General features: G+C 26.1%; 1 protein-coding gene across 1 annotated transcript in view; it reads left to right on the plus strand.

Annotated features, from left to right (window-relative positions):
• The first annotated feature begins 7054 nt into the window (after window positions 1-7054).
• LOC126908184 (uncharacterized protein DDB_G0271670-like) overlaps window positions 7055-14782 on the plus strand; it is an 8262-nt gene continuing 534 nt past the window's right edge. Inside the window, exon 1 of the mRNA XM_050690096.1 lies at window positions 7055-7316. Within this exon, the coding sequence (XP_050546053.1) occupies window positions 7055-7316 (262 nt within the window). The remainder of the gene's footprint in view (window positions 7317-14782) is intronic.

Raw genomic sequence — 14782 nt, forward strand, 5'->3', positions numbered from 1 at the left:
AATTCATCAATCCGTTGATATGTTTCCTTTGAAATAAATCATAAATAAATGCTTATCTTATTAAAATGAGTAATAAAAATATGCACTTAAAATTTCAGAATGAATTGTTTCATTGATAAATATATAAGAAACTTATAAATTAATTTAAATAGAATTCATTAAGTGTCAACACAGTAATTTAAATTATTTTTATACCAAATATAACTTTTCAATTAAACAAACATTTTTCAATCAGCTGTACGCAACCATGTGACAGATCGTTGTTGACGATCTGATTTTGTCATTTGTTATTTGTATAAGTTTGTAACAACTTGTTGATAAGTAACAAACAATTCTCATTGATTACGTCATTAAGTATTTTTTCAACAACTAAAATAGAAATATACCTATGCTTTTATTACAGCATATTGCATTAGTTCAAACTAGGAGCGCTTATCGATTTACGACCTACAACGTTCGTGTCTGTTATAATTTTTCTTAATAAATCCTAAACTTTAGAGAACCGTAAAACGCTTAATATTAAATAAAATTAAATATTTTTTTTTATTATATTTAAAAAAATTGGGTTGCATTTGAAAATTTAAAGTTAATATAAGTTTTAAGCATACAATTGGTAGTAGAAATTTATTTTTTCTTGTGAAACAGCTCATCCAATCTATAATGATTAAAAAAAAATTGTTTATAACAATTTTATTTTTTAAGATATTACGTGAGACATAGTTAGCGGATCACTCTGTATTTATTCTGCGATTATAAATACATTATAAATTTCCAGATAAAAATAATTTATCAAATAAACTTGAAACGTTTAAATTACGCTAAAAAGTAATTTAGTAACCTTTTCTTAAAACTAAATTTAAGGCCAGATGACCTAATATATGAACCATATTTTCTTATATTAGATGATGTATATAACTAAATTATACGTTCAATTAACTGATTTATGATAGCTTATAAAATATTTAATAACATAATAAGAATTTTATAAAAAGTTTTATTTAATTTAATTATCATTAAAATAATTATCTCTTATCATTTTTTTTTGGTCGAAATATCAAATAAAAAAATAAGCACAGATTCCTACAAAAACACAACAATTTGTTATTAAATGGTGCATTAAATCGATTTGCTAATTTCTGTCCAAAAATGCTGCGGATATTTGTGTAAACATGTCAATATTGATAATAAAGAAATTGTATCAAGATTGATGCACACTGCAAGGTAGCGTGCACTTTCGATCGAAAGCAATGGAATTTGAAACTAATCGTGTGGGTGTGTATGTGCATGTATAAGGGATGGAACTAGATTAATACTCCTGACAGAGGGTGAAAAATAAAACCTAAAGAGCTTTTTCTACTTTCCGTATTGTTGCTATTATTCCATTCGAATTGTTCTTCTGATAACATGCACTCGCGGAAAGTACCACCCACAGTCATCATTCCCACGGGACTAAGGGAAAAACTCATTTATACTTATTTTTCAACAAAAATACTACGTACAGGCTTCGTGAGCTGCCAAAAAGATGTGTGACCTATGTCAGTTAGGACTAGAGAATGAGTGAACAGAGTTTGTAGGAAACAATAGCTTCTCCATAACATGAGAAACGAAAAATAGCCATTTACGTGAATGAGGGAGTAACGACCACAGTAATAAATTTAGACATATTCTGTAATCGACAGCGATTATGTTTTGCACTTAAAAATGAGTAGCATGGGTTATAAAATTCTAAAATGAAATATTACTACTACAAATAAACAATTTACATAACAAAGTAAAAGTTTAATTAATGATATGAGGAAACAAAAATTATTAAAAAAATTTATTTTCTCAATTCAATAGTTTTCTTTGAAAATCAGTGACTTGAAACGAAAAATAGTTTTATTTGAATTTAAAATAACCCTATTATTTGCCGCAAACAATGGCATCTACAAAGAAGATAAATCTTGTGTAAATTTATTTACGTTATATATTTTTACAATCATGAGTGATAATAAAAAAGGTATTTTATCAATTCTGTACAAAAAGTCAATCAGAGAAAATAAAAATTATATTTGGATGAGTTTTTAATGTTTAATAGTTTTAAATAGATAGATCACTTGCAAATGTTTACGTCAATATGAGAGGATGTATATTTACTTTATAAAAAATAAAGTAAAATTATACAACTTTGTGTCACCTTAGAGTTTGAATAAATTTAAATTTTCAATATATGCTTGTTTACTAAACAAAATAAAATTACTCAATATAAAAAATACATTGAAAATATCAAAACATGTTGAGATAGTGACAACGATATTATTTCATATGACGTTGAAATGGACGAATAAAAGTTTGCTGAATCAAAGACCGTCGAAATCATTTTTTTTCATTTCAAAAATGATGTGCACAGTCGCATTATTTGATTTGTAACTTCTGTCACGTAATTCCCTTTTCCGAAACANGTCGCATTATTTGATTTGTAACTTCTGTCACGTAATTTCCTTTTCCGAAACAAGTTGCACTGATCGTGCATGTTTAATATTAAAACACTCTAGTTAATTGTTATTGAATAGAATATGCGAAGTGTGCTGTGTGATTTAAATTTATGTACACGTCTCTTTCAAATTTAAGATTAAAGTTCATTTGTTTGATATTTCTACTAAAGTTTCTAGACTTAATGTTGTTATTTAATTTGTTGCTTCGAAATTGATATTAATCCAAATGAAAATTTTCCATCTGATTTTCTATTTTACTTCTAAATGAATACATAGAACAAAGTTTTTTTTTTCTGAATACATCACTCTGACTTTATTAACGAATATATTTTTTATAATTAATCTTTAAATATATAAAACGAGTAAAATAATTTTCAAATTAAATAATACTTTTTATGCAGCACCCAATTAAAAAAAAATGTAAAGAAAACTTGCGACTACTTGATATCAGAATATTTAAGATAGCTAAGTATTAGTTGTTGAATTTATATACAAAATATTTTTTTAAACTATTTTTACAAAAATCAATTTTCAACAGTATTCATTTCAGTGAACGTTTTAATTCATTAAAATATTTAAGCGAAATTAATTTATATTATGCAAATTATTTCATCCACTTTAATAAATGTAATTCTGATGTCGGAGAGCTTTTTAATTATATCTGCTAAACTCTCCAATTATATATAACAAGTTTAATTCATCTGATACAAGTCCGTAAATTTACAAAAGCCTATAAATAGTTTTTAGTAAACCGTTTTTAATTTTATCTGCATATATTAAAAAAATTAATAAATAATGTATGAAAATTCTATTTGTAATTTATTGAAGATTAAAAGAGTAATTTGAAAGTTCACAAACACGTTAAAATAACGCATGTTGTAATATTTAGATGTTTTACTTAGTTTTTGAATACACCATTTGCTAGGGCCAATGTTGCTTCTGTAATCAATTTTGCCCATTCCTGTCAGTAAATATCTTGAATTCATTAAATTCATATTACCAATTTTTTTTCTCTTGAAACCTAGAATTGCAAATAAAAGCTAAAGGAAAATTTTCAATATTCGCTCAGCCTTTGACGTTTTATATTTTGAATTGATTGAACACAGTGCACCACGAATTTAGTCTTCCAACGGCTGTTTGTTTGATTTGTATTTTCTTCCGCAACGATAGTCATTACAAACATCCAAACGTGGTCTGACTGACTATATACGGTTGTAAATAAAATCATGCTGCTCTGGTTTTTTTCTTTTTATGGCTGATAACAGCAAATTTTCATTTTTACATTTGATCAGGCGCTGTTTAATATCGAATACTTTTTTGGTTACAATATCTTATATGTTTCCAATTTTTGTTCATAAATTTAAATTTCAATAAAGTACATGCATATATTTTGTTAAAATTCGTATTTGATGTGCGCACTTTAAATGTTGAATGATATAGATATACTTTTTTCAATTAAGTATGTATATTTTGGTACATTATATTTTTTTAGACAGTTATTTAATGAATAGTTTTAATAAAAATAATAAATAATTATTTATTAAAATATATATGGTTTAAACATTTTTTTAAATACAACTTTACAGGCACAAAATTGAAGTTGTCGCTAAAATTGATCAATTAAAAATATTTTTTGGAAAAAAATGTCTGTTACAAAATTACTGGAGATATTTTTGGATAGTAACGTATTATTACATAATAATATGACTAATATCAATGAAATATAATTATAGAAGTATACTATTTTGAAAGTAAAAAATATATACAATAGTATTATATTTTGTGTAATATATAAGTTCATAATTCAACTTAAATATTAAACAAAATAATAAATTCAGCATTTTTTTATTTACTTAGATTACAGATAATGTATGAACTATTTTATTTTTCTTTAGACACTCTTGCAATGTTTGACTAGCATATCAGATCTTTCTGTATGATTATTTATAACTTCTATGCAATTACTTCATTAAAATTATACTAAGAGTACAAACATTTATGGAATCATGAACGCCCAAAACGTGTTTTTATTTGATTAAACATAAAAATCAACCACTAAAATAAAAAAAAATAATAATAATTACCTTTAGAGTTGCTGTCGTTCGAGTGTAAAATACTTGGTCTCTTCAAAGGATCCCACTACACGCAATAAAGCGACATTAATTATGAAACAACTGAAGACTAGCAAAACAGACTGAATTATTTTTTCTTGTACATGTTTTTTATACATTTTCAAATAAATGAGCTATTAAACATTTTTTCAAGTTTAATTAAATTGTTAATTGATTTCAGTTTTCAATACGTACAATTAAGAAAAATTAGTTAATTATAGAATATTTTTTATACTGTCCAAGATGTTACAATAAGTTTATAGAAACAAAGTTTACAATCGTCTGCTTCTTTTATATTTTATTAATGTTATTAATGAAATGTTGGTTTGGTGGTAGAGGTAAATAGCCATAAAATGACGCCCGAACCCCAAATGGATATCCATCACAGGTTACTGCCCCATATGTCGTCTTAAAATCACCTGTCAAGATATGGGGGAAATGGTGATTTTTCTGTAAAATGTTTTCCGAGATAGAATTTAAAGAAAAAATCAGCCAATACCATACATAAACAATACCATATTTACCAAAGAAAAAATCATAAATAAATTTTATTTCAAGATATGTCAGAGTAATATATCTTTATATGTCATTCATTAGAACCGTGATGATTATCACAATGTTTTTTATTAATTATACAAATATCTCTAAGGTACATTAATCCGTCACCAGCATATTAGAATTATGTAAAAAAAAAAAAAAAAAACTGTTTCATAACAACTTTTGGACCAATATTTTGGAAGTTATTAACATTTTATAGGGATAGCCGAATGTAAGACATGGGACTAACAAGTTATTTTATTACTAGTCATTTTCCAGGCGCACTCATCCTCTTGCCTAAGTATAAAAGTGTAATATATTACACTATACATAATTTTATTATTTCTTTCTCTTAAATATCGGACATTATTTTGGTTTAAATTGATACGATCGAATGTATAAATTAAATTTATGCATTTATAAAGATGCATGTGTGTTGATCTGTATTATGCCAAAATACACATTATTTTTGAACAAAAACCAAAATCATTTCGGTTTTTTGAATATCTTTTCCGTATTTAGTAAGTTAATTGACTTATCGGTCGAGTTTTTTTTAAGAATTTGTAAGGATTTCACGTACCTATGATTACACAACATAAAAATTTTCCTGTGCTAGGAGGATATTCTATTGTTGATATTTTCTCAAATATCATCTAACTTTTTCACGACCAATGGAATCTGATACTATCTCGCAGGATTTTCTAGTAAATGTTTTCCTTTCTATAACATCATTTTAAAGTCCAGAAATATCAATTTCAATATCGTAATAATAAATTTTTTCACTATACAATGTCGTATAGTACTCTTAATGAGTTCCTCGTATGTCACTAGAAGTTTTTCTAACAAATGTATGTAATAAGTTTTCCACATAAATTATTGCTTGTATTTCAACAGTACCAATTTTTTTTCGTAAAATTTACATAAATCGATCGAATCAATATCGATTTATTTTATATGATCCCTTTTGAGAATCATAAAAAAGTTCCTATCATTGTTAACAAGTTATGTGTTAATGATTTCATACGTAACGTTTACAGAAAAATCGAAGGCAATTTTCTAAGATATATTCAGCTTATGAATGTGTTGACACTTTCATGGATTGTCATATTATTTGAAAAGCTTGAGGATTTATCCATGTTTGCAGTTGATTGCTGACGTTTCGGACTCATTGCAGAGTCTATCTTCAGAGCGATAGTTACTGCTCGGTGGATGAAACTATACTGGCGGCTTATCTCTTTATCAGTCTGTTTTTATACGTTGGTTGTTTATCATATCAGTTGTTTATCATATCTGTTTATGACTTATGTTGTTTACGGTATCTTGTTTTTGCTGATGTTTTTGTTGACGACTTTGTTTTTGTTGTTTTTGACATCCTTTTCTGCACCGACAGTTTTCCATTACGTTGATAGTAACTTTTTCTTGTATTGAACTGTTTTCAGTGTTGATAGTTGATTTTCTTTTTGTCTGGTGTATTATGGGTAACCAAGTTTTGCTTATTTTCCATCCGTCTTCTCTGTTAAAATTTTCTGGACGGTATTTCATATACTTCGGGTGTTTGCATTTCTGGTAGCTTATCTTGATGGCGACGCATTGTGGTGTTATACCTTTGTCCCTCTTGTGCACCTCTTCATAAAAGTCAGATCTGATACAAGTTTAGCCTTTTTCTGGGATAAATTGTCCCAACGTCTACAAGTTTTCTTCATGTCCTCTTCGTATAATCTTGTTATGAATGTGTTGAAACTTTCATGAATTGTCATATTATTGTCATACTTTGAAAAGCTTGAGAATTTATTCATGTTTGCAGTTGATTGCTGACGTTTTGGACTCATTGCAGAGTCCATCTTCGGAGCGATAGTTACTACTCGGTGACTAAAACTATACTGCGATAATAAAGTAAAAATACTAAACAAAGAAACTCATTTTGGCAAAGGAATGTACAAAGAGGCAATAGAAATCGAAAAATGTCCAGAGAATTTTAACAGAGAAGACGGATGGACAATAAGCAAAACTTGGTTACCCATAATACACCAGACAAAAAGAAAATCAACTAACAACACTGAAAACAGTACAAGAAAAAGTTACTATCAACGTAATGGAAAACTGTCGGTGCAGAAAAGGAAGACCAAAATGCCAAGAATGTCAAAAACAACAAAAACAAAGTCGTCAACAAAAACATCAGCAAAAACAAGATACCGTAAACAACATAAGTCATAAACAGATATGATAAACAACTGATATGATAAACAACCAACGTATAAAAACAGACTGATAAAAAGATAAGCCGCCAGTATAGTTTCATCCACCGAGCAGTAACTATCGCTCTGAAGATAGACTCTGCAATGAGTCCGAAACGTCAGCAATCAACTGCAAACATGGATAAATCCTCAAGCTTTTCAAATAATATATTCAGCTTGTAAACATAGTTGGTGGCTGGGATAACAACTTTCTTCATTTATATATGCTAAGTTACAGAGAGTTTGAACATTTATAAAATAATTATTATTGGTCAAATATTTCATACTAAAGATTTTACTTAAAAATAAATTTAAACTATTTTATTTTGTAATCAACACTTTAAAAACTAATAAGAATTATTAGGTAATTTTTTTTTTTCATTGTTATTTTATTGTAATTTTGAAAATTTAACAGTGAAATTGTTGGAATTATAAATTATGAAATTATGCTGATATTTTTTAATGTATGAAACTATTTTGAATTCAAACGAATGTGTATTTATAAATATAATTGTGTACTATAAAATATAATATTAGTGCAAAAACACAGCATTAAAATATGATAAGTTTAAAATGTAACTAAATAAAATACTTTTATGTCATTTGATTACTTTACTAATACTCTTTTTGTTTTATAAATACCTCAAAAGTTACATTTAAAATTTCTTTTATTCACAATGATCTTTATTACATGATACCATTAAAACTTTTAAAAACATACATATTGACTCATTCCGCTCATTCTTTGAGAATCACACAAATTAGTTTGTGTCATTAAAGAAATCTATTAACGTCATTACAATAACTAGAATAAAAAATAAAACTATAGTTTAAATCATTTAAAAATAATCATAAATTTTACATTTATTTCGTTAATTTCATTAAAATAATCATTAAGCTGTTTTATATACTTATATAAAATAGTGATGTTTATCTAATAGGTAAATCGATGAATGTTTATGAAAATTCCACTAGTGACAAATATATTTTTCTCAAAATAAACAGTCAATTAAGTATTTCATACTTGCTGAAAGATGAGAAAGAGATGAAGGAGATTCTTTGCTCTATGCGCATAGGTAGATATTGCCTACAGAAATTTCAACAGCACACCTTAGTTAAAAATATTTTTATTTGTTTTAAATATAAGCCCTAGTTACTTTATTTAATTATTCTAGCCTGCAATTGATTTACTATATACACGGTTATGTGTAAAACAAAACATACGTTTATTTATGTATTCACTATTATGAAATATTTTAAAAACTTTTGAATATATAAATACATTATATTATGAAACGATTCGATGTGATTGAACTCAAAGTTATATCTAAAAGGCGCAACACTTTTAAAAGTTAAGAAGGAAAAAGTGTTATTGGTATATATAAATAACTATTTATAAATCCTTATTGTGGTTCAGTTATTTAATATTTGACTGTCCTAAGGATTATATGTATGTATCAGTATTTATATTGTTTTAAGTAATTATAATAAAATATGATGCAACTTTACTCCAAGAAAAATGCTTAATGTTATATTTGAACTCTTTCAAAGATTTGCTACAAAAGAAAAAAAACATTTTAAAATTATTTAATTAATAGAAAATAAGTTTAGTACAATTACATATATATTAAATATCAAGATAAGGTTAATAACATAACTAAAACTCGGACATATCGATTACTGTAACTTTATTGAAATTCTTTTAAAACTTTAAAATTTAAACGCTTGTAGACGTTATTACTACAGCATTTATTTTTACTCAAGTTATAATCAGAACATTTACAAAGTCAAACTTTGATAAAACTTTTTTATTACGACAGATATACTAGGAAATTGAACGAAATGTTGAACTTTTCACCTATGTTATTGTTAATAGTAATTTTACAAGCTCTTAGCCAAATTTCAATTTAAACAATAACAAATTATACCAAAATTCATTTTTTAATGATATCAATTCAAACTTCAAAGTTGAACTTAAAAAAATGTTATTGTAAGAATTTCAACTTATTTTTTATACATGTTTGTAAAAATCAATTTCAATGGACAAAAATTAGTATAAACGTGATATTTATATTATAACATTTATTTATTTAAACAATTTTTTTCTGGAAAATTATTCATTTTTTAGTAATAAATTATTATTTTAAAAACTAAAGTTTATAGAAATTTTATTTTAAATCAGTGCAAAAATTAATTTTTGAAAAATGTTTTTATATTTAATGATTAAAACAGTTTTCATTTTGTTGTCATTTTTGCTCTTCAAAAATTAATTATACCTATCTTATTTCATTACAACGGTTAATCAAAATATTGAAAGTTCCAACACTTTACAATACTACTACTACTACTACTACTACTACTACTACTACTAGATTTATTAAATATGCCTAACTTTATGTAAATTATATTTTATTGTTTTTTCATATGTTGTAACAATATCAGAAAACTTATAATTGGAAGAAGTGTCATCACAATATTGATAATTTTAAATTAGCAGTAAAATATATAATTATTATTAGTAAAATATATTTTATCAAATGCAGACTTCGTAAATATTCTTATGTTAACTTGAGTTTAAATAACTGCTAACGTTGTAGTAACGCTTATTAACATTTAATTTTGAGTTTAAATTTAAAGTTTATTTAAAGAATACAATTATGATTCCAGTAATCTATATGTCCGAGTTTTAGTTATGTTATTAACCTTATCTTGGTATTTAATAAATGCTTAATTGTGTTAGGTTATTTTTCTATAACATAAATAATTTTTAAACGTTTTTTACTTTTGTTGGAAATCTTTGAAAGAGATCAAATAATACATTAAGCTTTTTATTTGATGTACAGTTTAATCATATTTGATTATAATTATTCAAAACAATGAAATATAGATTAATATTAAATGAAGAAAGATTACTTTTAATTTAAAATATAAACTATTAATTTACTAAAATACAAAAACTTTATTTCACTATGTTAACTTGTATACTTAAACATTATTCAAAATATTATCTTGTATTGTTATAATTATATAATATAAAATATTATACCATTGGTGCATGGCGTTGAACATAACCACATTACATTTTCAATATTATTACACTTGATTGCAAATCGATTTTCGTTTAGAGTTGTTGCATGAGCTTTGAGTGCATTTACAATGTTATAGTTTACATTTAAGGGTACTGTAATACGTTTATAGATTTTTTTAATAAGATTTAATGTAAATCACTGCTGCGACACTTTAAATGCGGAGAAATGGACCCTTTTCACAAAACTTTATTTCCCCCAAACACTGGACTTATAGTTAATGTTCCATCATGTAATTTGAATCTAATGCAAAGTACTCGATTTCAGCACGTGTAATGTTCACAAAAATAGTAAATATTATTCTCAGATTACACTAAGATAAAATCAATAAGTTTATTTTTGTAAAGCTATATTTCTTATAAACAGAGTATCTCAGATCTAACTAACAATACTCATAATTTTTTATCCCATTATTCATTTATTGAATTTTTTTTTTCANCTAACAACACTCATAATTTTTTATCCCATTATTCATTTATTGAATTTTTTTTTTTTCAAATAATTTTTGCAGTTTTAGACTACATTAAAGTAATTTTTTACTATTTATCAATAATAATAATTTTTTTTTTATTTTTTTTAAATTTCAAAATAGCTAGTTTTTAGTCTTTTTTTACAAATAATTTCGATGCGCCAATGAAAAATTGAGTACAAGTACTCATTTAGATACAAAAATTTTATCTAATTTTTTAAAAATATTTGACTAGATAAACTTAAAAAGAATGGGATACTTGTCTTTACTTTTTGTGCATTTTTGTCGAATATAGTTTTTTTTTTACATTGGCCTTAGATAAATCTGGATTATATAAATTTTATATACCAAAAAGATAATTTTATAACTTAGGTTTTATTATAGAATTAGTATTGATTTCAAAGCGAAATTATTAATTGGATATTAGAAAATTTACAATTAAAAAATTTATTACTCATTTGAAACAAATACATAGCCAACATATTTAAAGCTTTAAGTTAGAATAAAGAGATTTGGGTAGAAAGTGGAAACATAAAATTTACCGTGCAAAATTTTGATTAATGTTTATGGAATAAAACAAAAATTGAAATTCTGAAAATAAAGACATTTTTCGTTGTGGTTGTAGTCATATTTAGCATCATAGATATTTTATTAATATTAAACGCACATATCAGCCATAAAGAACTTTTTACACTCGAATAAGCTTATGCTATTCATTCCTTATCGTTCGTTAAAATGAGGATTGATAGTTGTGTCTATAAATGTAGAGAATTATTTACATTCCGATGGACCAATAGGAGTACTATAAAATATTCTATGCTAATATGTTAACACGAATATCATGTGTAATATTCAATATAAATTATGGAAAATGAAAACTATGTTGATAAATAGGAAAGGTAAATGCCTCAAAATTATTGACTTTACTTAGTGGAATATTCATATAAAATAAAGCTTTTTTTATTCAAAGACAAATAAAAGGTATTCTGCTAAGTATGTCTCGCACATTATCTTCAAAAATGTAATTTTTTCTTTTCAGAAGTTATTGTATCCTACCTATTTTATTCAACATAAAAAAATAAGGTTGAATACCTTCTTGTTCACTTTAAAATTGTATCAACTTTATTTTTATAAATGGAAGCATACATGTTTAGCTAATTAAATAAGAAAATTATAAAACTTATAAAATGACTGGTCGATTACATTTTTCAAGTCATTATTTTAAAATATCTAAGTATTTTTACATAAAGTCAGAAGGGGATGAGCAAAACAGAAATGCTTAGAGATAAATATAAACAGATCTGCTCTTCAAATATTATTTCTCATACTTAAATATTTTAAAATAATGACTCGAATGTTGTTATCGACCAGTTATTTCTAATTTCGATAATTTTCTTATTTATTTTGTTAAACATGTATGCTTTAATTAAAAAAAATTAAGGTAATGTAATTTTAAAGAGAAAGAAATATATTTTTTCATATTAATTAAATTGAATAGGGTATTCATAACTTCTGAAAAGAAAAAAATTGTACTTTTGACGATAATATTAAAATATGATATATGAGACATAATTAGTGGATCATTTTGTATACACACTATATTTAAATAGTCGGAATTTTTTATGAATTCTATATTGAATTATGTAAAAATATAGTTAAATTTATAAAATACAATTTCAAAGTTGCTCATTAGAAAATTTCTTTAATTGATTTAACCTTATTTAATAATGTCGTTTATTTTTTTAATCGTATACCTCTTTATAATTTTTTATACTAAGAACGGTTAAAACACACACACATAAACTTTACAATATAATTTATACATTTTTAGCCCGACCCTTGAATCTATTAAACACTGGGGGCTATATCATTAATCGTACGCACCCTAATCCTGCCAGAGGCTATTTTCCATCGGTACTATTCATCAGGGAGTTGTTTATAAGTACATTTTTTCCCCTTTTTTTCGTATTTACTTCTTCATGAACACGTGCCTACTAACATGAGCCTTACTTGCTGTTTCATAGAAATTCTGCAGTGCTCCTAAAAGCTTCTCAAAAAACGGCAATATTGTTAATATTGCCATCTTGACGCACGCAGTCATTTTCTTCGAGCCCTCAATTACCCGTAACTCCCTTTAAGTAAATTATTTAACTCGATATACTCACTTCCACTTTCTCCAGCCACTGTTATGCTGTTTTTTTTCTTTATCCTATCCTTAGGCCACAATTTGTGCAACCAACCGACGCGACGCCCTTGAACGAAATCCGCGTTTATAAGTTAAGACACGTTTAGAGGAGCTCGCAATTTTGGCTTACCCTTCGTTTACTCTTTTATGGTAACACTTTTGTGTGGGAACTCGAACATGTGCTTGTGTATTCTTTATACGCTCCGCGCCGTGAATACTTTCCGGAGGGTAGGAATACTCTTACCGTCCATCTAAGAGACGTTATAATATTGTTACATATTATATGAACATTGCACAGTACAATTCCTTTAAGATCTCCATAGTATGTCGCTTCCGTTATAAAACTTTTGTTTAGTTCAAGATGTTATGGACACACAACAATTGGCGTGAGAGTGTGATTTTCGTACAGCCGTCAGTCAATAGGGTGTTCTCACGTTTTCGAATTTTGTTGACAGCAAGAGGAACAACCCGTTTATATTTTGGGAAAAATAAAAGCACAATAATAGTAATCTTTTAGATGATACTCGGTATTATTGGGTAAGAGTTAGATCCAAAGTCGCGAAAGAAAAGACAATGCAGACGACGTGCTGTGACTTTGTTTTCATTATTGCTGCGACAAATCGCATCATAAACGTTAAATATTATTATGACATCGTAATTCTAAAGAAGCACAGCAAAAAACTGAAACAACAAGGCGAGAGAATGAAAATGAAGTGTAATAAAAAAAAATAAAGAAAACTCTTTGGCAATAACAAAAATGGGTTATGATGGTTGCGATAACCTTCTGTTCCCTTTATAGCAATAAAATGTGTAATGGGTTACGTGGAAATTCGGCCTTTTTTAAACTCGATTTTTATTTCATTTTTTCTTAAATCTATTTTGCGTTTAAATAAAGTGTAGAAATGTAATTCACATATCCTACAGTATAATGCGACATGTTTTACATATATTAAAGATTGCGAGGGGCAATATCGTTATGTTTGTACACATATTACCTTGGGTGCATTTCTTAGTTTTCATTTTTTATTTTTATCATTCATGGTTAAATTTTTCATGATTGATTAGCTCATGTCGATTAATGAAACATCAATGAAATTACCAAATCATAAAGTTAGAACAAGTTACAATAAGCAAATATTGAGCAACAACGTTCTAGAAAACCTGACAGTGTAACACACTAAAATTTTGACATTTCCTAAGAAAGTTGTGTTATCAATAACGGTCACTTAACTAATTTTCATGTAATATACATTATGTTTGTAATTAAGTACACTATCCATAACACAAACTGTCTAATAATCAGTAACTGTCAGGGAGTCGTAATAAATAAAACTTTCTTCCTCGTGAATAAGTTTTGTCATAAAGCTATGACTAAAGATAAGTTTATACTAAAATTTGCTACTATAAATATTACTGTATCCCAATATTATTTGATACTGTTTTTAGTTTATAAAATATTCAATAAAATATCTATCAATCGAATAAAATTCGACATAAATACACACTTACTTTGACATGTTCTATTCAAAATCGAATTATCGAAAAGTTTTGAAAAATGTTCGATAATTCATTATCAAGAAAATGCAGGAGAAAATTAAATGAACGTTCTCAATAATATATTACTTGGAAGGATTTTTGGTCGACAAAGGCGACCAATTAATAATTTTAAGTTCCAAATGTCCTTTT

The sequence above is a fragment of the Daktulosphaira vitifoliae genome, unplaced genomic scaffold (genome assembly GCF_025091365.1).
Source record: "Daktulosphaira vitifoliae isolate Bord-2020 unplaced genomic scaffold, ASM2509136v1 Scaffold_5, whole genome shotgun sequence".
In the NCBI taxonomy this organism is placed as follows: domain Eukaryota; kingdom Metazoa; phylum Arthropoda; class Insecta; order Hemiptera; family Phylloxeridae; genus Daktulosphaira; species Daktulosphaira vitifoliae.